The sequence below is a fragment of the Somniosus microcephalus genome, chromosome 13 (genome assembly GCF_052327205.1).
Source record: "Somniosus microcephalus isolate GS21.2 chromosome 13, FLI_Smic_1.0, whole genome shotgun sequence".
NCBI classification, from domain to species: domain Eukaryota; kingdom Metazoa; phylum Chordata; class Chondrichthyes; order Squaliformes; family Somniosidae; genus Somniosus; species Somniosus microcephalus.
In genome coordinates this window covers 195921885-195944309 of record NC_140999.1, presented here as the reverse complement: position 1 = coordinate 195944309, position 22425 = coordinate 195921885, and the positions used below count along the sequence as shown (strand labels likewise).

The 22425-nt window shown below is 45.6% G+C and overlaps 1 protein-coding gene across 5 annotated transcripts in view; it reads right to left on the bottom strand.

The window, feature by feature from the left end:
- Positions 1-22425, bottom strand: part of ralgapb (Ral GTPase activating protein non-catalytic subunit beta) — a 123721-nt gene that overhangs the window by 8888 nt on the left and 92408 nt on the right. For all 5 annotated transcript variants that reach the window (XM_086005929.1, XM_086005930.1, XM_086005931.1 and 2 more), the window contains 7 exons: positions 22155-22313; positions 20136-20301; positions 15373-15495; positions 8537-8673; positions 3104-3212; positions 2661-2739; positions 1635-1783 (listed from right to left, as the gene is read on the bottom strand). In XM_086005929.1, coding sequence (XP_085862055.1) covers positions 1635-1783; positions 2661-2739; positions 3104-3212; positions 8537-8673; positions 15373-15495; positions 20136-20301; positions 22155-22313 — 922 coding nt within the window. The remainder of the gene's footprint in view (positions 1-1634; positions 1784-2660; positions 2740-3103; positions 3213-8536; positions 8674-15372; positions 15496-20135; positions 20302-22154; positions 22314-22425) is intronic.

The following is a 22425-nucleotide window of genomic DNA, read 5'->3' as shown; positions in this document are numbered from 1 at the left end:
CCCTCCTATAGTTAAAAATTCAATGGTGTTTATGAACAAGCAGCTAATCTAAAAAGATCCGAGTGAATTTAGTGCCGATAGAATACTGCTACTCGAGGGTGCCAGTGTCAAGTAAAGCAAGGTTTTTTTTTTAGACCCAGTTCAGTCAGGGGCTTAATGGTGACTGTTTCTAGGTAAAAACTTTCAAGGACTTGAGATCAAATATTATGGCAGAGGAGTATTTTTATTGTTTTGGAACAGATGCTGTAGAGTTAAGTGAAGTATTGTGTTGCTATCTGATCGGATTTATTTTTTCTTCTGTATAATTTTACTGCTTATAATAAACAAGTCTGTAGATTTTTAGCCTGAGCTATATGGTTTGTCAGTGTGGTGCTTTACACTAGTTTGGAGAGAATTGGAAGACATGGTAGGCTGTACTATTCCTGGAGCAAACCTCAATTGTAGTGGGTTCTCTAGAAAAGAGAAGGCTTAGAGGAGACCTGATAGAGGTCTTTAAAATTATGAATGGGTGGACAGGGTAGATGTGGAGAGAATGTTTCCACTTGTGGGAGAATCGAAAACTAGGGGCCATAAATACAAGATAGTCACTAATAAATCTAACAGGAAAATAAGAAGAAATGTATTTAGTCAGAGAGTGGTTAGAATGTGGCAGTCGCTACCACAGGAAGTGGTTGAGGCCAATAGCTTAGATGTTTTCAAAACAGAACTAGATGAGTACATGAGAGAAAAGTGAATAGAAAGATATGCTGAAAGGCTGAGATAAGGTAGATGGAATGAGAGACTCGTGCAGAGCATAAACACCAGCAGAGACTAGTTGGGCCGAATGGCCTGTTTCTGTGTTGTATATTCTGTGTAATTGTTTGCCCATTGGCACACGCTCTCTCAGGTATTTCAAGCATAAAGTCAAGCTTCAGTTAATAGAGGCATAGTTTTGCTTATGGAAGCAGTTTTTTTTTTTGCATTGAGCGCAAGAAAAATTGCATCAATTAGGTCTTGCCCAATCCCAGCTGCATTACTCGTTACTGAAACTGCAAGGAGACGGGATGGCTTTACAAATAGGGGATAGCACAGCTCTGAATACAAATACTTATATCCCATGTAATTTACAGCGTTGTCTTGACAGAGCAAGAGTATCATAGGGAATCCTGTAAAGCAAGCAAAGCAATGGCAGTGCCGTAGAGGCCAGAAGCTTCCTTTGGTAGGAGGGGGTTTTGTCTGGTGCTTCTTGACCGTTTCATCATTACAGGTCTGAATGCACCTTCCTCTGGCCAGACTCAAAACTGCAAAGGCAACTTTGCACCAATGGCGCTGCACGAGATATCAGCTGCTTTAAGGTTATGTCTGACACTTCGGAGTGATTGTGTGAACCTTGCACATGGTGGAGGTGGGGAACACAGTTAGTGGGACACGGCACCTACGGCTCGGAGGTATCTTGCGCTCGCTCTCCGATACATCGCGACACCCAGTCAATATCCTTCTCATTTCTTCACGGCACGAGCGAACGGGGACAATGCAGTGGAACTCGGGTCATCAGGAACAACTGAAAGCTGTACACTTTCAGCAGGCACACAACCATCCACTTGACTCAAAACATAAAGTGGAACATTTAATTCCCCGCCGGTTGGTGTCCTTACCTAATGCTCGCCGACTCACTACCATCCCATCAACCAATGGAATCACCATGCTGAACTTCCCAGTAGCCCCTTGCACTTTTATTCTGAAGAGACCAGTCTTCAGTGGGTGGATGAAAATGACCGGCACATCCTTGTCTGACGTGGTGGTCCTAAAAAAAACAAAACAAGACCAGATGAAGGAAAAGTGCTCAACCCAGTCTGTACAGAATGTGGAGACAGACACTCGCTCACTCACCACAGGCACAAGTTCCTAAATTACAGAAAAGATGGGTAGACACAGAATTATTTTTATGTCAGTGCAGGGGGATCGGGCCAGGTTTCTCGAGCATTGTTTAGGTGGTGCTAGCAGCACACCCAGTGCAATCTGCGAGGGAAGTGTAGCGAGTGGAGGGGGTTGGGAAAATCAGGTATTCTTGAGCAGGAGCGTAAATGTCTCTTCTCTTCATTCTCTGTCTCCCGAAGGCCAAGGGAATTCCCAAATGAAATGTGTCTATTTCAGGAAAATTATCTTCAAATGGTAGGGGAGCAAAACTTAAATTCAACACAAAAAAAAGACTTTGAAACAAAGGTCCAATCCTAACAAGCAACTGAACAACCAAAGTGTAAACACAGTAAAATTAGACCCAACAATGAGCTCTTATAAATGACAGCAAAATTAAGCTTTACAAGTTCTCCTAAAGGCTGTGCGCCTGCAGGAGCGAGCTTTGCTGCAACTTTTAAAGGTGTACAGCGCTGGCCTTGGGCGAAGGGAGCGATGCATCAGGATTCCAGGGGCAGCAAAGACTTGCCCCCCCACTGAATACCTTAGTAAGGCTTCCACAATAAAGCAGCAGAAGCTTCCTGTGGCCCAGCACAGACCCACTGAAACCCCAGAGCTGCTCAAATCGGTGCAAAATTAGAGCCTCTCAGCCGAGAAACAACAGCTTAAAATCAGAAGAAGATCTCAGCAGGTCTCGAGAAAGCGCGATAAGTGTGGATTTCATAGCTTTTTAAAAAGAAAAATCTAAGTTAGAGGAATGAGAGTACCTGAGAGATGTGCTGCTGTTTGTAGTGGTCTCTACTCCAGTGCTAGTCTCTGGCAGAAGATCATTCAGAGGAAAATTCTCTAGAAAAAGATCACAAGATATCAGACACATCATACTACACCAACAGGAGCGGCATTAGACACGCTATAAATGCTTGAAGAACTCATTGGCTGATTGGACTTGTTACACAAAGTGTTATTTGACAGGAAGTGAGAGCATATACAAGACTATACACATACATAACAAAACACCCACACAGTAAGGACTATAAATTTTGCAGTGGTGGGGAGACAAAGCTTTTCACTTCCATACTGAAGTTTCCAAATTCTTTCCCAATGACTCGCGAGTTATTACAGCTGAAAAGAGACCAGTAATTCGCGGCAGTATTTGATGGCACAGTAACACAGTGGCTGTTAAAAGGCTCTTAGAAATACTATACTATACCTATGTCATCGTAGCGTTCGACCCACACGACAATAACCTTGGTTTCAGGGCCCAGTGGAGGGACAGCCCGACCAAGTGGCAGCTTCTTGGTTTTTTGTGTAGGACTCAGCTTTAGAAGGGCAAAATAAAAGTCAGTAAAATGGCATGGTGACTTCAGTGATTCACAGTTTATACAGCATCTTTCACACCCACAGGACACCCCAACACGCTTCACATACAAATCAATTGCTTTTGAAGTGCAGTCACTTTTGTAACGAAGACAAACGTGGCAACAAATTTGCACACAGCAGGATCCCACGAACAGCATAGAAACATAGAAGATAGGAGGAGTAGGCCATTCAGCCCCTTGAGCCTGTTCCGCCATTTAATGAGATCATGGCTGATCATCCAAATTCAGTACCCTGTCCCTGCTTTCTCCCCTTATCCCTTGATCCCTTTAGCCTTAAGAAATATATCTAACTCCTTCTTGAATATATTTAATATAAGTTGGCCTCAACTGCCTTCTGTGGTAGAGAATTCCACTCTCTGGGTGAAGAAATTCCTCCTCATCTCAGTCCTAAATGGCTTACCCCTTATCCTTAGACTGTGACCCCTGGTTCTGGACTCCCCGCCATCGGGAACATCCTTCCTGCATCTAGTCTGTCCAGTCCTGTTAGAATTTTATAAGTTTCAATGAGATCCCCTCTCATTCTTCTAAACTCTAGCGAATATAAGCCTAATCGACCCAATCTCTCTTCATACGTCATTCCTGCCATCCCAGGTATCAGTCTGGTGAATCTTCGCTGCATTCCCTTCATGGCAAGAACATCCTTCCTCAGATAAGGCGACGAAAACGCACACAATACTCAAGGTGTGGTCTCACCAAGGCCCTGTACAACTGCAGCAAGACATCCTTGCTCCTGTACTCGAATCCTCTCGCTATGAAGGCCAACATGCTGGCGGATAGAAAACAGAGAGTTGGAATAAACGGCTCGTTTTCGGAGTGGCAGGCAGTGACCAGCGGGGTGCCGCAAGGATCTGTCCTGGGACCCCAGCTGTTCACAATATATATAAATGATCTGGATCAGGGAATTGAATGCAATATTTCCAAATTCGCTGACGACACTAAACTAGGAGGAGGGGTGGGCTCTGATGAGGATGTCAGGAGGCTACAGTGCGATTTGGACAGGTTGGGGGAATGGGCGGATACGTGGCAGATGCACTATAATGTGGATAAATGCGAGGTTATCCACTTTGGGGGTAAAAACAGGAGGGTGGATTATTATCTAAATGGCAATAGATTGGGAGATGGGGAAGTGCAGAGGGACCTGGGTGTTCTTGTGCACCAGTCACTGAAGGAGAGCATGCAGGTGCAACAGGCGATTAAGAAGGCAAATGGTATGTTGGCCTTCATATCAAGGGGGTTCGAGTATAGGAATAGGGATACCTTACTACAGCTGTACAAGGTGCTGGTGAGACCGCATCTGGAGTATTGTGTACAGTTTTGGTCGCCCCATCTGCGGAAGGATGTTCTTGCCATGGAAAGAGTGCAGCGGCGATTCACCAGGCTGATACCTGGAATGGCGGGAATGACCTACGAGGAGAGATTGAATAGTTTGGGCTTGTACTCACTGGAGTTTAGAAGATTGAGAGGGGATCTCATCGAAACATATAAAATTATGGCAGGCCTGGACAGGCTGAATTCAGAGAGAATGTTTCCAATGGCAGGGGAGCACAGAACCAGGGGCCACAGTCTAAAAATAGCGGGCAAATCATTTAAAACAGAGATGAGGAAGAATTTCTTCACTCAAAGAGTGGTGAGCCTGTGGAATTCCCTGCCACAGAGGGCTGTGAAGGCTAAATCAATAAATATTTTCAAGAGAGAATTGGATATATTTCTGAATGCTAAGGGGATTAAGGGTTACGGAGAAAAGGCGGGGACGGGGTACTGAACTGGTAAGATCAGCTATGATCTCAGACGAAGATCAGCCATGATCTCATTGAATGGCGGAGCAGGCTCGAAGGGCCGAATGGCCTACTCCTGTTCCTATCTCTATGATTCTATGATACCATTTGCCCTCTTAACCAACCGCCTGCTGCACCTGCATGCTTACCTTCAGCGACTGGTGCACAAGGACACCCAGGTCTCGTTGCATTTCCCCTTTTCCCAATCTATTGCCGTTCAGATAATAATCTGTCTTCCTGTTTTTGCCACCAAAGTGGATAACCTCGCATTTATCCACATTATACTGCATCTGCCATATCACCCAACCTGTCCAAATCATACTGGAGTTTCTCTGCATCCTCCTCACAACACACACGCCCACCCAGCTTTGTGTTGTTTGCAAACTTGGAGATATTATATCTAGTTCCCTCGAATAGATCATTAATATATATTGTGAATAGCTGGGGTCCTAGCACCGATCCCTGCGGTACCCCACTAGTCACTGCCTGCCACTTGGAAAAAGAGCCGTTATTCCAACTCTTTGCTTCCTGTCTGCCAACCAGTTCTCTATCCAAGTCAGTACCTTACCCCCAATCCCATGTGCTTTAACTTTGCACACCAATCTCTTATGCGGGACCTTATCGAAAGCCTTCTGAAAGTCCAAATACACCACATCCACTGGTTCTCCCTTATCTATTCTACCAGTTACATCCTCAAAAAATTCCAGTAGATTAGTCAAGCATAATTTACCTTTTGTAAATCCATGTTGACTTTTTCCGATCCCGTCACTGTTTTCCAAGTGCTCTGCTATTACATCTTTTGTAATGGACTCTAGCATTTTCCCCACTTCCGATGTCAGGCTTACTGGTCTATAATTCCCCGTTTTCTCTCTACCACCTTTTTTAAATAGTGGGGTTACATTAGCTACCCTCCAATCCATGGGAACTATTCCAGAGTCTATAGAATTTGGAAGATGACCAGCAATGCACCTATTATTTCTAGAGCTACTTTCTTAAGTACCCTAGGATGTAGATTATCAGGCCCTGGGGATTTATCGGCCTTCAATACCATTAATTTCCCTAACACCATTTCCCTACAAATACTGATTTCATTTCAATTCCCCCCTCTCATTAGACCCTATGTTCCCCGACATCTCTGGAAGGTTATTTATGTCCTCCTTTGTGAAGACAGAACCAAAGTATGTATTTAATTGGTCTGCCATTTCTTTGTTCCCCATTATAAATTCCCCTGATTCTGACTGCAAGAGACCTACGCTTGACTTCACCAATCTTTTTCTCTTCACATATCTATAGAAGCTTTTAGTCAGTTTTTATGTTCCCTGCAAGCTTACTCTCATATTCTATTTCCCCCCCTCTTAATTAATCCCTTTGTCCTCCTTTGCTGAATCCTAAACTGCTCCAAATCCTCAGGTTTGATGCTTTTTCTGGCCAATTTATATGTCCTCTCCTTGGATCTTATGCTATCCCTGATTTCCCTCGTTAGCCACGGTTGAGTCACCTCTTTTGTTTTATTTTTATGCCGAACAGGGATGAACAAATTCTGTAGTCCATCCATGCGATCTTTAAATGTTTGCCATTGCCTATCCACCGTCAATCCATCCTAGCCAACTTGCGTCTCATACCATCATAGTCAACTTGCGTCTCATACCATCATAGTTTCCTTTATTTAAATTCAGGACCCTAGTCTCTGAGTCAACTACTTCACTCTCCATCTTAATGAAGAATTCTATTATATTATGGTCGCTCCTCCCCAAGGGGCCTCGCACAAGATTTCTAATTAATCCTTTCTCATTACATAATACCCAGTCTAAGGTGGCCTGATCTCTAGTTGGTTCCTCGACATATTGGTCCAGGAAACCATCCCGTATACACTCTAGGAATTCCTCCTCCACAGTATTGTTACTACAGGAAACTTTGTGCTATCCGGCACCGACGGGACCGAGCTGTTGCCGTCCCATCAAAACTGCCGGACAAACCAGCGCTAATGTTGAAACATATGGAGATTTTGAGCTCCGTATCTGGCAACAAACCCTGTTGCTTAGCAACAGCTTCTAACCAGTCGGCCGTACCTTGCAAGCGTCTCTGTAGCTTAGCAACAGCTTCAGCGAGACCTTGCAGAGCCTGACTGGTGAAAAAAAAGCAACGAAAAGAAAAAAAACCTTAACGAAACGGCTCCTGATTTTTGCCGGTGGCTCGAGCATTCCGGACAGTTAACCTCCGGATAAACCAAAGTTTCTTGTAATTTGGTTAGCCCAATCTATATGTAGATTAAAGTCACCCACGATAACTGCTGTGCCCTTATTGCACGTGTCTCTAATTTCCTGTTTAATGCCATCCCCAACCTCAGCATTACTGTTTGGGGGTCTGTATACAACTCCCACTAACATTTTCTGCCCCTTGGTATTTCTCAGCTCTACCCATACAGATTCCACATCATCAGAGCTAATATCCTTCCTTACTATTGTATTAAACTCCTCTTTAACCAGCAATGCTACCCCACCTCCTTTTCGCCTGTCTTCCTGAATATTGAATACCCCTGGATGTTGAATTCCCAACCTTGGTCACCCTGGAGCCATGTCTCCGTAATTCCAATTACATCATATCCGTTTACATTTATTTGCGCAGCTAATTCATCCACCTTATTACGCAATGAGATAATGTCCAGATAATCTGTTTTTAGTGATGTTGGTTGAGGGATAAATATTGGCTGGGACACCTCTGTATGGCCCCTGACAGAGCAGCACTCCCGCAGTACTGCCCCTCCGACAGTGCAGCACTCCCTCATTACTGCCCCTCCGACAGTGCAGCGCTCCCTCAGTACTGCCCCTCCGACAGTGCAGCACTCCCTCAGTACTGCCCCGCCGACAGTGCGGCGCTCCCTCAGTAGTGCCCCGCCGACAGTGCAGCACTCCCTCAGTGCTCCACCTCCCGACAGTGCAGCACTCCCTCAGTACTGCATTGGGAGTGTCAGCCTCGAACTCACAACCTTCAGACTCAGGGGTGAGAGTGCTAACACAGAGTCAAGGCTGACAATTACTTTGAAGAATAGTGATTGCTAATATGTAGGGAAATGTGGCAGGCAGTCTGCACATAACAGGTTCTACAAATAGTAATGCGAAACGTGGCCAATTTTCAGTGGCCTTGGTTTAGGGAGGAATGTTGGTCACGGCACAGAGAGGTCCCTGCTCCTCTTGAATAGTGTCATGGGACCTCCAATTTTAACCACAGGAGCAGGGAGACAGGACCTCAATCTAACATCTCACCCGAATGACGGCACGGCATACAGAATTTCCTAATGAGGAAAGTGGGGAAGAGAAATGGGGTGAATCTTTGCAAAGCCCTGTTGATATAATGCAGTTTTTTGGAGGGGTTTCGCACGTGCACACACACAGCAATGTTCCGCACGTATCTACATACGAAATTGAAACATCATTCTTAATTACTGGAGGAATAAACCTGCAGCCCTGTGATATATCATGGGAACCTCACCCTTTGGGAGTTGCCAAGGTTGTCGGAATGGTTTGGGAAGAGCTCCAAGGTCAATGGGGCTTGTTTCAGGAGACTTGGCAGCAGGTCCATCTGTGTCTCCGTCTCCTGCGTTGCAAGTCCACTCTCCGACGAATCAGCTACAAACATAACAGTGAAATAAGTGTCTTTCTGCAATACTAGAGGACTCAAAATTATGGATTCAATGGCTGTGTTATGGCAATCAGAACACCAAACATTATTTAAAAATCAAAGATTACATTAAATAGATTTTTAACAATTAAATGAATATTGCATTGCAATCCCAACTGAAGATTAAAGCTTTTCAGAGCATTTTGTTCCAAACTATTTATAACACACTTATTACCAATTCTGCATCTCAACAGGGGCCCAATTCAGTGAAGAGAGATCTGCCTTTTCAAATAATGGAGCTTCACCGCTCCCCCGACAGGTCAGCGCGAGTATCTGAGCCGTACAAACCAGATTCAATCCCTGAGGCTGTGACGAGTTAGCCAATCTCAGCCAGGGAGGCAGTCAGTGTGCTACAGTCAGTCTCAATGCCTCTGGGTTGGAAGGAAATGGGAAGATAAGAAAAAGAAAGAGAGTCAGGGATCCAGCTCCTGATTGGTAACCAGTGACCCTGGCTGGAAATGTGCAGGTGAGGACAGGATGGGCCTCGACTGAGGCACCCCTTATGTACAAATATCCTGCTCATTGTTCAGGCTCATGCATGAATGTTGGCTTCTTGGGCACATGGTGGATGTAGAAATAGACCCAACAAGTAGTCAAGTTCCTCAGGAGGGAGGGGAGAAAATTGACAGAAAAAATATGGATATTTAGCTTTTAAAAAATCGACTATTACAGTGCAATCTAAAGATGTCGAGAAGACATTTTGTTCCAACTAGCTTACAACTGAAACTCATTATTTACAATTCCAGATTGGCAAAGCAGTTCATCAGAAGTTCACCTAATCGAAAATTGAGCTCCTTTATCAAATTATGGAACCTTTACCAAGGCCACAGGGAAATTTTACAACAAAATGAGGTGTTATAGTAACCAGGAGCAGCGAACTGCCCTGATCTCTGTGGGGAATAACCGTACCAGCTCAGGAAGGTCAGTATTTCTACCAGATAGTAACACACAAATGGGTTTACAACTACCCTAAAACACCATCCCAGTGCAATCCTTCATGGATGCAGTAATGGCATCACTACACATAGCGACCAGTGCAGTGCCCCCTGCCTCTTGGCAAATTAGAATTATGTTGTACTTGTAAGTTTACAAAAGCAAAGGAGGTTAAAATATTTATTCTGTGGCTACCTGCAATTCCAAGTTTGAGGCTGATAACTTGCACCAGTAAAAATGACAACCACACACACGCCAGGAGAGCACCGAGGCGGCAGTACAAAAGCAGGAGAGAGGCGAGGCCCGACCAGATCAGACCAGGAGGGCACCGAGGCGGCAGTACAAAAGCAGGAGGCGAGGCCCGACCAGATTGGACCAGGAGGGCACCAAGGTGGCAGTACAAAAGCAGGAGAGAGGCGAGGCCCGACCAGATCGGACCAGGAGGGCACCGAGGCGGCAGTACAAAAGCAGGAGAGGCGAGGCCCGACCAGATCGGACCAGGAGAGCACCGAGGCCGGGTATAAAAGGAGGAGCGAGGCGAGGCCCGACCAGATCGGACCAGGAGAGCACCGAGGCGGCAGTACAAAAGGAGGAGCGAGGCGAGGCCCGACCAGATCGGACCAGGAGAGCACCGAGGCGGCAGTACAAAAGCAGGAGAGGCGAGGCCCGACCAGATCGGACCAGGAGAGCACCGAGGCGGCAGTACAAAAGGAGGAGCGAGGCGAGGCCCGACCAGATCGGACCAGGAGAGCACCGAGGCGGCAGTACAAAAGGAGGAGCGAGGCGAGGCGAGGCCCGACCAGATCGGACCAGGAGAGCACCGAGGCGGCAGTACAAAAGGAGGAGCGAGGCGAGGCGAGGCCTGACCAGATCGGGCCAGGAGAGCACCGAGGCGGCAGTACAAAAGGAGGAGCGAGGCGAGGCCCGACCACATCGGACCAGGAGAGCACCGAGGCGGCAGTACAAAAGGAGGAGCGAGGCGAGGCCCGACCAGATCGGACCAGGAGAGCACCGAGGCGGCAGTACAAAAGGAGGAGCGAGGCGAGGCGAGGCCCGACCAGATCGGACCAGGAGAGCACCGAGGCAGCAGTACAAAAGGAGGAGCGAGGCGAGGCCCGACCAGATCGGACCAGGAGAGCACCGAGGCGGCAGTACAAAAGCAGGAGCGAGGCGAGGCCCGACCAGGAGAGCACCGAGGCCCGACCAGTTCCAGGGAGCAGCGAGGCGAGGCCCGACCAGATCCAGGGAGCAGCGAGGCACACCAACTCAGCAGCGGGGAGAGAGGTAAAAAGTAATCAGAGTGTGACGTCACCAGGGAGCAGGTAAGTGATTGGTTGGTGAGTATTTCTCTTTTTTAAACTTTAACTCTGTAGTTTATAGTTACTAAGGTCTTTTCTGGTGTAGCAGGGACTGTTGGTAAACCATACAAGCGCCTTAGAGTTATCTTTAATTGGTGATACCCTTTAATTAATTTAAATTAATTCACTAAGTCATGCCAGGAGAGCCCAGCCCCGTGTTATGCTACTCTTGCTCTATGTGGGAATTCAGGGACACTGCCGGTGTCCCTGATAACGTGTGCCAGAAATGCATCCAGCTGCGGCTACTAGCAGACCGCATTGCGGCGCTGGAGCTGCGGATGGATGGGCTTTGGAGCATTCACGATGCTGAGAGGGTCGTGGATAACACGTTTAGTGAGTTGGTCACACCGCAGGTAAGGGCTGCACAGGCAGAAGGGAAATGGGTGACCATCAGGCAGAGCAGTAGAGGCAGGCAGGTAGTGCAGGGGACCCCTGTGGCCATCCCCCTCTCAAACAGGTATACCGATTTGGATACTGTTGAGGGGGATGACTTACCAGAGGAAGGCAGCAGCAGCCAACTTCCTGGCACCAGGGGTGCTTCTGCTGCTCAGGAAGGGAGGAAAAAGAGTGGGAGAGCAATAGTGCTAGGGGATTCTATCGTAAGGGGGACAGATAGGCGTTTCTGTGGCCGTAGACGTGACTCCAGGATGGTTTGTTGCCTCCCTGGTGCCAGGGTCAAGGATGTCACTGAACGGCTTCAGGGCATTCTGAAGGGGGAGGGTGAACAGTCAGAGGTCGTGGTTCACATTGGGACCAATGACATGGGTAGGAAGAGGGATGAGGTCCTGCAGCAAGAATTTAGGGAACTAGGTAGCAGATTAAAGAGCAGGACCTCAAAGGTTGTAATCTCTGGATTACTCCCGGTGCCACGTGCTAGTGAGTATAGGAATAGGAGGATAGAGCAGATGAATGCGTGGCTAAAGAGTTGGTGCAGGAGGGAGGGCTTTAGTTTCCTGGATCACTGGGCCTGCTTCTGGGAAAGGTGGGACTTGTACATGTCGGACGGGTTGCACCTGAGCCAGAGCGGGACAAATATCCTTGCGGGGAGGTTTGCTAGCACTGTTCAGGGGGGTTTAAACTAAAATGGCAGGGGGTTGGGAACCTGAGCAGGGAGACAGAGGAAAGGGAAACAGGGATAAAAGCAAAAGATAGGAAGGAGAAAAACAAAAATGGCAGTCAGAGAAATCAATGGTTTAAATCAAACGTGGCCACAGTAAATAATAATTCTAATAGGTCTAAGTGCGTTAAAAAAACAAGCCTGAAGGCTTTGTGTCTTAATGCGAGGAGCATTTGTAATAAGGTGGACGAATTGGCTGCGCAAATAGAGGTAAACGAATATGATTTGGTTGGGATTACGGAAACGTGGCTCAAGGATGGCCAAGACTGGGAACTCAACATCCAGGGGTATTCGATATTCAGGAAAGATAGGCAAAAAGGAAAGGGAGGTAGGGTAGCATTACTGGTTAAAGAAGGGATTAATACAATTGTAATGAAGGATATTAGCTCTGATGATGTGGAATCTGTATGGGTAGAATTGAGAAATACTAAGGGGAAAAAAAATTAGTGGGAGTGGTATATAGACCTCCCAACAGTAAGGCGGAGGTTGGGGATGGCATTAAAAGGGAAATTAAAGAAGCGTGCAATAAGGGCACAGCAGTCATCATGGGTGACTTTAATCTACATATAGATTGGGCCAACCAAATTAGTAACAATACTGTGGAGGAGGAATTCCTGGAGTGTTTACGGGATGGTTTCCTGGACCAATATGTCGAGGAACCAACCAGAGATCAGGCCATCTTAGACTGGGTATTATGTAACGAGAAAGGATTAATTAGCAATCTTGTTGTACGAGGCCCCTTGGGTCTGAGCGATCATAATATGATCGAATTCTTCATTAAGATGGAGAATGAAGTAGTTGACTCAGAGACTAGGGTCCTCAATTTAAATAAAGGAAACTACGATGGTCTGAGGAGCGAGTTGGGTAGGATTGATTGGGGAATGGCACTCAAAGGGTTGACGGTGGATAGGCAATGGCAAACATTCAAAGACCGAATGGATGAGCTACAGAATTTGTTCATCCCAGTTTGGCATAAAAATAAAACAAAAAAGGTGACTCAACCGTGGCTAACAAGGGAAATTAGGGATAGCATAAGATCCAAGGAAACGACATATAAATTGGCCAGAAAAAGCAATAATCCTGAGGATTGGGAGCAGTTTAGGATTCAACAAAGGAGGACAAAGGGATTAATTAAGAAAGGGAAACTAGAATATGAGAGTAAGCTTGCAGGGAACATAAAAACTGACTGTAAAAGCTTTTATAGATATGTGAAGAGAAAAAGATTCGTGAAGTCAAGCGTAGATCCCTTACAGTCAGAATCAGGGGAATTTATAATGGGAAACAAAGAAATGGCTTACCAACTAAATTCATACTTTGGTTCTGTCTTCACAAAGGAGGACACAAATAACCTCCCAGAGATGCTGGGGAACATAGGGCCTGATGAAAGGGTGGAACTGAAAGAAATCAGTATTTGTAGGGAAATGGTGTTAGGAAAATTGATGGGACTAAAGGCCAATAAATCCCCAGGGCCTGATAATCTACATCCCAGGGTACTTAAGGAAGTGGCCCTGGAAATAGTAGATGCATTGCTGGTCATCTTCCAGAACTCGATAGACTCTGGAACAGTACCCATGGATTGGAGGGTAGCTAATGTTACCCCACTATTCAAAAAAGGTGGTCGAGAAAAAGCGGGGAATTATAGACCGGTAAGCCTGACATCGGTAGTGGGGAAAATGCTAGAATCTATTATAAAAGATGTAATAGCAGAGCACTTGGTAAGCAGTGACAGGATCGGACAAAGTCAACATGGATTTACAAAAGGTAAATCATGCTCGACTAATCTACTGGAATTTTTTGAGGATGTAACTGGTAAAATAGATAAGGGAGAACCAGTGGATGTGGTGTATTTGGACTTTCAGTAGGCTTTCGATAAGGTCCCACATAAGAGATTAGCGTGCAAAATTAAGGCACATGGGATTGGGGGCAAGGTATTGACTTGGATAGAGAACTGGTTGGCGGACAGAAAGCAAAGAGTTGGAATAAACGGGTCGTTTTCCGAGTGGCAGGCAGTGACTAGTGGGGTACCGCAAGGATCGGTCCCAGGACCCCAGCTGTTCACAATATATAATAATGATCTGGACGAGGGAATTGGATGTAATATCTCCAAATTTGCAGACGACACAAAGCTGGGTGGGAGGGTAAGCTGTGAGGAGGATGTTGTGAAACTCCAGTACGATTTGGACAGGTTGGGTGATTGGGCAGAAACATGGCAAATGCACTATAATGTGGATAAATGTGAGGTTATCCACTTTGGTGGCAAAAACAGGAAGGCAGATTATTTGAATGGCAATAGATTGGGAGAAGGGGAAGTGCAGAGAGACCTGGGTGTTCTTGTGCACCAGTCACTGAAGGTAAGCATGCAGGTGCAGCAGGCGGTTAAGGCAAATGGTATGTTGGCCTTCGTAGCAAGAGGGTTCGAGTACAGGAACAAGGATGTCTTGCTACAGTTGTACAGGGCCTTGGTGAGACCGCACCTCGAGTACTGTGTGCAGTTTTGGTCGCCTCACCTGAGGAAGGACGTTCTTACCATGGAAGGAGTGCAGCGAAGATTCACCAGGCTGATACCTGGGATGGCAGGAATGACGTATGAGGAGAGATTGTGTCGATTGGGCTTATACTCACTGGAGTTTAGAAGATTGAGAGGGGATCTCATCGAAACTTATAAAATTCTAACAGGACTGGACAGACTAGATGCAGGAAGGATGTTTATGATGGCCGGGGAGTCCAGAACCAGGGGTCATAGTCTAAGGATAAGGGGTAAGCCATTTTAGGACTGAAATGAGGAGGAATTTCTTCACCCAGAGAGTGGTGAACCTGTGGAATTCTCTGCCACAGAGGGCGGTGGAGGCCAGTTCATTAAATATATTCAAAAAAGAGTTGGGTATATTTCTTAAGGCTAAAGGGATCAAAGGATATGGGGAGAAGGCAGGGACAGGGTACTGAATTTGGATGATCAGCCATGATCTCATTGAATGGCGGAGCAGGCTCGAAGGGTTGAATGGCCTACTCCTGCTCCTATCTTCTATGTTTCTATGAATTACTGACACTTCATTACTGGATCCCTGATCGCAAACAGAAATCCCCCCGGTAGTGCATTGCTCAGCAAATTCATGTAAAATTCCTTTGTGTACTATTTAATACTGTTGTTAACGCATAAAGGGGTCAGGCAGTGTGCTAGTAGAGGAAACAAAATCCTCTGTGTAAAAAATGTTTTCTCCGACCACCGAATTTTGACTTACCGGATGACTCCACAAAAGAGGGAACAACAAAGGCAATTTCAGTCAAGGCATCGGCATAATACAGTGCTTTCTTCTCCCCGCTAAAAATGCCTCCTCCAGTGTCTTCAGGTGTCACCGTTTCCTCTGAAAGTACAGAATGAAAGGATCAGAAGGGTCATAGAAAATCTGCCCCAAAATTGGTAAGGCTAAAGTAGACAAGTTTCTGACCAGCTTCTCTGGGCCGCAAACTTCAATACCCCTTCACATCCAACTGACTCGAACACAGGAAAGAAAAGTTGACTCGGCAAAGTATTACGTGAACAGGATACAGTTATTTTCAGAGGAAGTTGTCTTGTAACCCAATCCTAACCCCCAAATCTCCTTTTTCTGGTCTCCTCAGACAAGTTGCCAGTCTGGATAAGGGTAGGCGACAGGCAAGGACAAAGGGATTAATTAAGAGGGGAAAAATAGAGTATGAGAGTAAGCTTTCAGGGAACATAAAAACTGACTGTAAAAGCTTTTACAGATATGTGAAGAGAAAAAGATTGGTGAAGTCAAGCGTAGGTCAGAATCAGGGGAATTTATAATGGGGAACAAAGAAATGGCAGACCAATTAAATACTTACTTTGGTTCTGCCTTCACAAAGGAGGACACAAATAACCTCCCAGAGATGTCAGGGAACATAGGGTCTGATGAAAGGGAGGAACTGAAAGAAATCAGTATTTGTAGGGAAATGGTGTTAGGGAAATTGACGGGATTGAAGGCCGATAAATCCCCAGGGCCTGATAATCTACATCCTAGAGTACTTAAGGAAGTGGCCCGAGAAATAGCAGATGCATTGCTGGTCATCTTCCAACATTCGATAGACTCTGGAACAGTACCCATGGATTGGAGGGTAGCTAATGTTACCCCACTGTTCAAAAAAGGTGGTAGGGAGAAAATGGGGAATTACAGCCTGACATCGGTAGTGGGGAAAATGCTAGAGTCCATTATAAAAGATGTACAGGAAACTTTCGATAAACCGGCCCCTAAATAATCGGAAATGTCGGTTAACCGGCAAAATTCAGGAGTCAGTTTCAGCTAACTTTTATTACTGTAGCACAGCAACAAATTGAGGAAGGCAAGGGTTTGGCTGCAGCTGTTGCTAAGCTACAGAGACGCTTGCAACTTGTGGACGTTGCTCTGAAGCTGTTGCTAAGCAACAGAGTTTGTTGCTTCATACGGAGCTCTAAGGTCCGTATCTTTCACTATAGCGTTCATTTATCCGGAATTGTTGCTGAACCGGCACCACGTCGGTCCCGTCCGTGCCGGATACCAGAAAGTTTCCTGTAATAGCAGAGCACTTGGAAAACAGTGACAGGATCAGACAAAGTCAACATGGATTTACAAAAGGTAAATCGTGCTTGACTAATCTACTGGAATTTTTTGAGGATGTAACTGGTAAAATAGATAAGGGAGAACCAGTGGATGTGGTGTATTTGGACTTTCAAAAGGCTTTCGATAAAGTCCCGCATAAGAGATTAGCGTGTAAAGTTAAGGCACATGGGATGGGGGGCAAGGTATTGACTTGGATAGAGAACTGGTTGGCAGACAGAAAGCAAAGAGTTGGAATAAACGGGTCTTTTTCCGAGTGGCAGACAGTGACTAGTGGGGTACCGCAGGGATCGGTCCTTGGACCCCAGCTATTCACAATATACATATTAATGATCTGGACGAGGGAACTAGATGTAATATCTCCAAGTTTGCAGACAACACAAAGCTGGGTGGGCGTGTGTGCTGTGAGGAGGATGCCGAGAAACTCCAGTATGATTTGGGCAGGTTGGGTGATTGGGCAGAAGCATGGCAGATGCAGTATAATGTGGATAAATGTGAGGTTATCCACTTTGGTATCAAAAACAGGAAGGCAGATTATTATCTGAACGGCAATAGATTGGGAGAAGGGGAAGTGTAACGAGACCTGGGTGTCCTTGTGCACCAGTCGCTGAAGGTAAGCATGCAGGTGCAGCAGGCGGTTAAGGCGGCAAATGGTATGTTGGCCTTCGTAGCGAGAGGGTTTGAGTACAGGAACAAGGATGTCTTGCTGCAGTTGTACAGGGCCTTCGTGAGACCACACCTTGAGTATTGTGTGCAGTTTTGGTCGCCTTATCTGAGGAAGGATGTTCTTGCCATGGAGGGAGTGCAGCGAAGATTCACCAGACTGATACCTGGGATGGCAGGAGTGACGTATGAGGAGAGATTGTGTCGATTGGGCTTATACTCGCTGGAGTTTAGGAGAATGAGAGGGGATCTCATTGAAACTTATAAAATTCTAACAGGACTAGACAGACTAGATGCAGGAAGGATGTTCCCGATGGTCGGGGAGTCCAGAACCAGGGGTCACAGTCTAAGGATAAGGGGTAAGCCATTTAGGACAGAAATGAGGAGGAATTTCTTCACCCAGAGAGTGGTGAACCTGTGGAACTCTCTACCACAGAAGGCAGTGGAGGCCAATTCATTAAATATATTCAAGAAGGAGTTGGATATATTTCTTAAGGCTAAAGGGATCAAGGGATATGGGGAGAAGGCAGGAACGGGATACAGCCATGATCTCATTGAATGGCGGAGCAGGCTCGAGGGGCCGAATGGCCTACTCCTGCTCCTATCTTCTATGTTTCTATGGTTCCAAGCCACTTAAAAAAAAATGAAAAAAATTTGTTCCTAGGATGTGGGTGATGCTGGCATTTACTGTTCATCTCTAGTTGCACAGAGAAGGTGGCAGTGGGCTGTCTCCTTGAACCCTGCAGGCCTTATGCTGATGGTGCTGCCACAATGGTGTCAGATAGGGAATTGTAGGATATTGACCCAGTGAGGATCAAGGATGGTACGAGACTTGGAGGGGAATTTGGAGGTGATGGTCTTCCAATTCTGGCCTCTTGCTAATCCCCGATTTTCTTCGCCCCACTATTGGCAGCCGTGCCCGCAGCTGCCTGGGCTCTACGCTCTAGAATTCCCTCCCTAAACCTTTTTGTCTCTCTCTCCTCCTTTAAGACGCTCCTTAAAACCTGCCTCACCTGTCCTAATATCTCATGTGGCTCGCTGTCAGATTTTGTCTGATAATGCTCCGTCTTGGGGCACTTTAACGTTAATAGTGCTATATAAATACAAGCTGTTGACACCCACATAACAGTCTATCCTGCTGGATCAAGACTGCAGAATCTACGAAAAATCAATGAAATACACTCGACTGTACTTTAGCTGGTTTGTGCGAAACTAAGACAAAAAACACCTTTAATGCTGGATTTTAAAAAAAAGCAATGTTCTCAATAGTTTTAAAAAGAGGCACCTGGACAAACGGTGATTAATATGCTAATCAGAAGGGCCGAACCAATTAGCATATTGATCAACCAATAAAAGTTAAAATAACAACAGAGAATGCTGGAAACACTCAGCAGGCCAGGCAGCATCCGTGGAGAGAGAAACAGAGTTAATGTTTCAGGTCGAAGACCTTTCGTCAGAACTCTAATCTCAAAGGCATACAAACCTAGTCTATACAACCTGTCCTCATAATTTAACTGTAATGTGGGTAGAAGTGAATCTTTGAGAGGCTATTTAAATCTTCTGACGGTTCTGACGAAAGGTCTTCGGCCTGAAACATTAACTGTTTCTCTCTCCACGGATGTTGCCTGGCCTGCTGAGTTTTTCCAGCGTTTTCTGTTGTTATTTCAGATTTCCAGCATCCGCAGTATTTTGCTATTGTATTCCAATAAAAGTTAGATGCTTCGACCGTTCATGGGAGTGACTGACACCACTGATCCAGCAGACCTGAATTTGTAACCGTGCATTTACTGCCCTATTATTACAGCTGTTCAGAGGTCAGCGTGGACAAAGAAGATTTAAATAGTCTCTCCGAGATTCACTTCTACCCACATTACGGTTAAATTACGAGGACAGGTTGGATAGACTAGGTTTGTATGCCTTTGAGTTTAGAAGATTAAGGGGCGATCTAATTGAGGTGTTTAAGATGATTGAAGTATTTAATAGGGTAGATAGCGAGAAACTGGTGGGGGAGTCCAGAACAAGGGGGCATAAATTAGAGCTCGGCCAGTCAGGGGTGATGCCAGGAAGCACTTCCTCACACAAAGGGTAGTGGAAATCTGGAACTCTCTCCCCAAAAAGCTGTTGAAGCTGGGGCTCAATTGAAAATTTCAATCTGAGATTGATGGATTTTGTTAGGCAAGGGTATTAAGGGTTGTGGAACCAAGGCGGGTAGATACAGATCAGCCATGATCTAACAGAATGGCAGAAGAGGATCGAGGGGCTGAATGGCCTCCTCCTGTTCCTATGTCCCTACACTCATCAGTCTCGGTGATGGAGGCAGAATCTATAATAGCTTTGTAAAGAGAAATGGATAATTATATGTAAAAGAAACATTTAAAAGGCGTTTGGGAAAGAGCAGGGGGAATAGGTCTAAATGGACAGCTCTATCAGAGAGTCAGCACAGGTATGATGGGCCAAATGGCCTCCTGCTATGCTGTAAACACCAAAATAAAACGAGTTATTTATTTCAATGCTGTTCGCAGGATTTTAGAATGCGCAAAATAGCCACCAAATTTGCCTACCACCAAACAGGCACTACATTTCAAAATAGTTCCTTGTAATTGAAACTCTTCAAAATATTTCTCAGAAATATGATACGGTGCCATGTGGTTCAAGGTTACCTCTGTCAGATGTTAATCAACATGGGGAGCATTTCCTGATGTCAGATTTCCAGCAACTGCGGATTTCCTTTTATCTTGACAACATACCTTGTTCTTTCCCCTCGTTGTCATTGCATGTGTTAATTAGCCAGCTGGTTGACACATGTCCGGTCCAGCCTGGGTGCTTTCCAACATCCACTGGCCATCCCAATGACAGGAGAAATTCCAAGAAATGAGACTGCACATTACTGGAGGATTCCACATTCCTGAGAATCTGAAAAGCCAAGGAAAAGACTGTGAAACCTAAAATAAAGGCTATTCACATCACGAACGTGGTGCTGGGGTCCATTAATTACAAAACTGTGTGCTACTTGGGAGCCGGAGAGTGTTCACAGAAATCACAGAAACCCCACAATGCAGATAGAGGCCATTTCGGCCCATCGAGCCTGCACCGACACATATCCCACCCGATCCCCGTAACCCCTACACCAACACATATCCCACCCTATCCCCATAACCCCACGTATTTAATCCCCCTAACACTAAGGGTCAATTTATCATAGCCAATCAACCTAACCCGCACATCTTTGGACTGTGGGAGGAAACCGGAGCACCCGGAGGAAACCCACGCAAACACGGGGAGAATGTGCAAACTCCACACAGACAGTCACCCGAGGCCGGATTCGAACCCGGGTCCCTGGCGCTGTGAGGCAACAGTGCTAACCACTATGCCACCGTGATCATAGCCTGACTCTGAATGAAGCAGATTAAGTTGCTGGATGCAATTGTACTTTGAGGGAGAATATCGCAGTCAAAGACTGTTCCATTTATTACTTTTGAATGAATGGTTTGGGTGAAGATCAAATGCCAACATTGCCCTGTGTTCCTTCATGGTATGCAGAATACAATGCCGAGAACCACCAAATGCCACACATGCTCAAGGACACACACTCACTAAGCTGCTTCGTAATATAGGTTTAACATGCTCTTAAGTGTACTGCTTTTAACTAGGTGCATCAGTATAGGTTATGGGCTGAAAATATTTGTCTAAATGAACAATATGACATGACAATTAAGCATAATTTAGTCGAGTTCAAGTCCAATGTGGTTTCGCTCTGCATCTCCCCATCTCCAGCAGTGACAATTTACAAGGGTGCATTTGCAATTCCACACGAGTGAAATTATTTATATCAAATAAATATTCTGCAGGAGGAGAATTGTTTGCTAGTTGTACATTGAGGTACACCAATATGAAGATAACAAATTTTATGTTGAAGAAAAAAATTGGTAATTGCAACCTCACGTTTATCCCAACAGGACGATCACAAACTTCATGGTCCCCTTAATACAAGAAATCAAGAGTCGTAATCAATGTTCCCTGTCATTTTTTTGTTGGCCTGATCGGTCCCTTTAACGGGCTGTGCGGCCCATTCAACAGTCGGCACATGCGCGTTTTTTTCAATTTAAAAGCCAGCTCACCGGCAGCTTGGGACCCCTGGAGCGCTGCACAAATTTGTAAACTTGTTAATTTGTAAAAATGTTCTCATTGTTGAACAAAGTTTGCCACACATAATTAGTAATTTCAAGCAATTTAATTACTCTGCAACATATTGACCTCCTGACAGCAATTAGATATTATTCTGCGGCCTTAATTTGGGATCCTACTGCACAGGGTCTTGCTGATCAAAAACAGGATGCCTAAAACTTTGATTAAATTTAGAGAGTCATTATTGAGAATAAAACTGACAGATAAACCATTCCCCTCATCTTTTAATATTGATCCAAGCCCTTCCGCTTCAGAACTGCTCGCCTGTTCTCTCTCTTCACCGCCCCCTTAACGCGAGTCACGACTCCTCCCCCATCACCACCTGACGAGGCAGCGCGCGTGCACCTGCTATGAACGGAAGAACAGGAATCTGCAAGCTTGAACGAGGGTGGCTGGAAACGGCAATTCTGAAGCCAGAATGGGGTCAAAGCAGACACTGGGTGAAAACGCTGACCGTTCACCTAAAATACAGACTCCACTCAAACCAATTAAGTTTCCCTCCCACACTTTACAATATAATTAAGGATCATTAAAGTAATTTACTTTATTGCCAATTTGGCATACACGAACAAGGTCCTTACCTCTTGGCTGGTTTTCTGTCCAGGTTTCATGTAAAATATGAAGACAGTTTCAAAAGGCCTGCAAGGTAGCAGGTCCAAGTAGCCGACATCATCAAAAAACCCAGCAAGCGTGGAGTCAAGTGCAATAAGATGAGGTGGAAGGCGGCTGTTACCTGGCTCCTAGGAAAGTGCACAAACACGGTTATAAATGAATAATGAATGATGTTGGGGGTGGTTAGTGAAGATCACAAAGGGGTGTACAAGTTGTCTTTGGGGCAATGGGTACACAAGT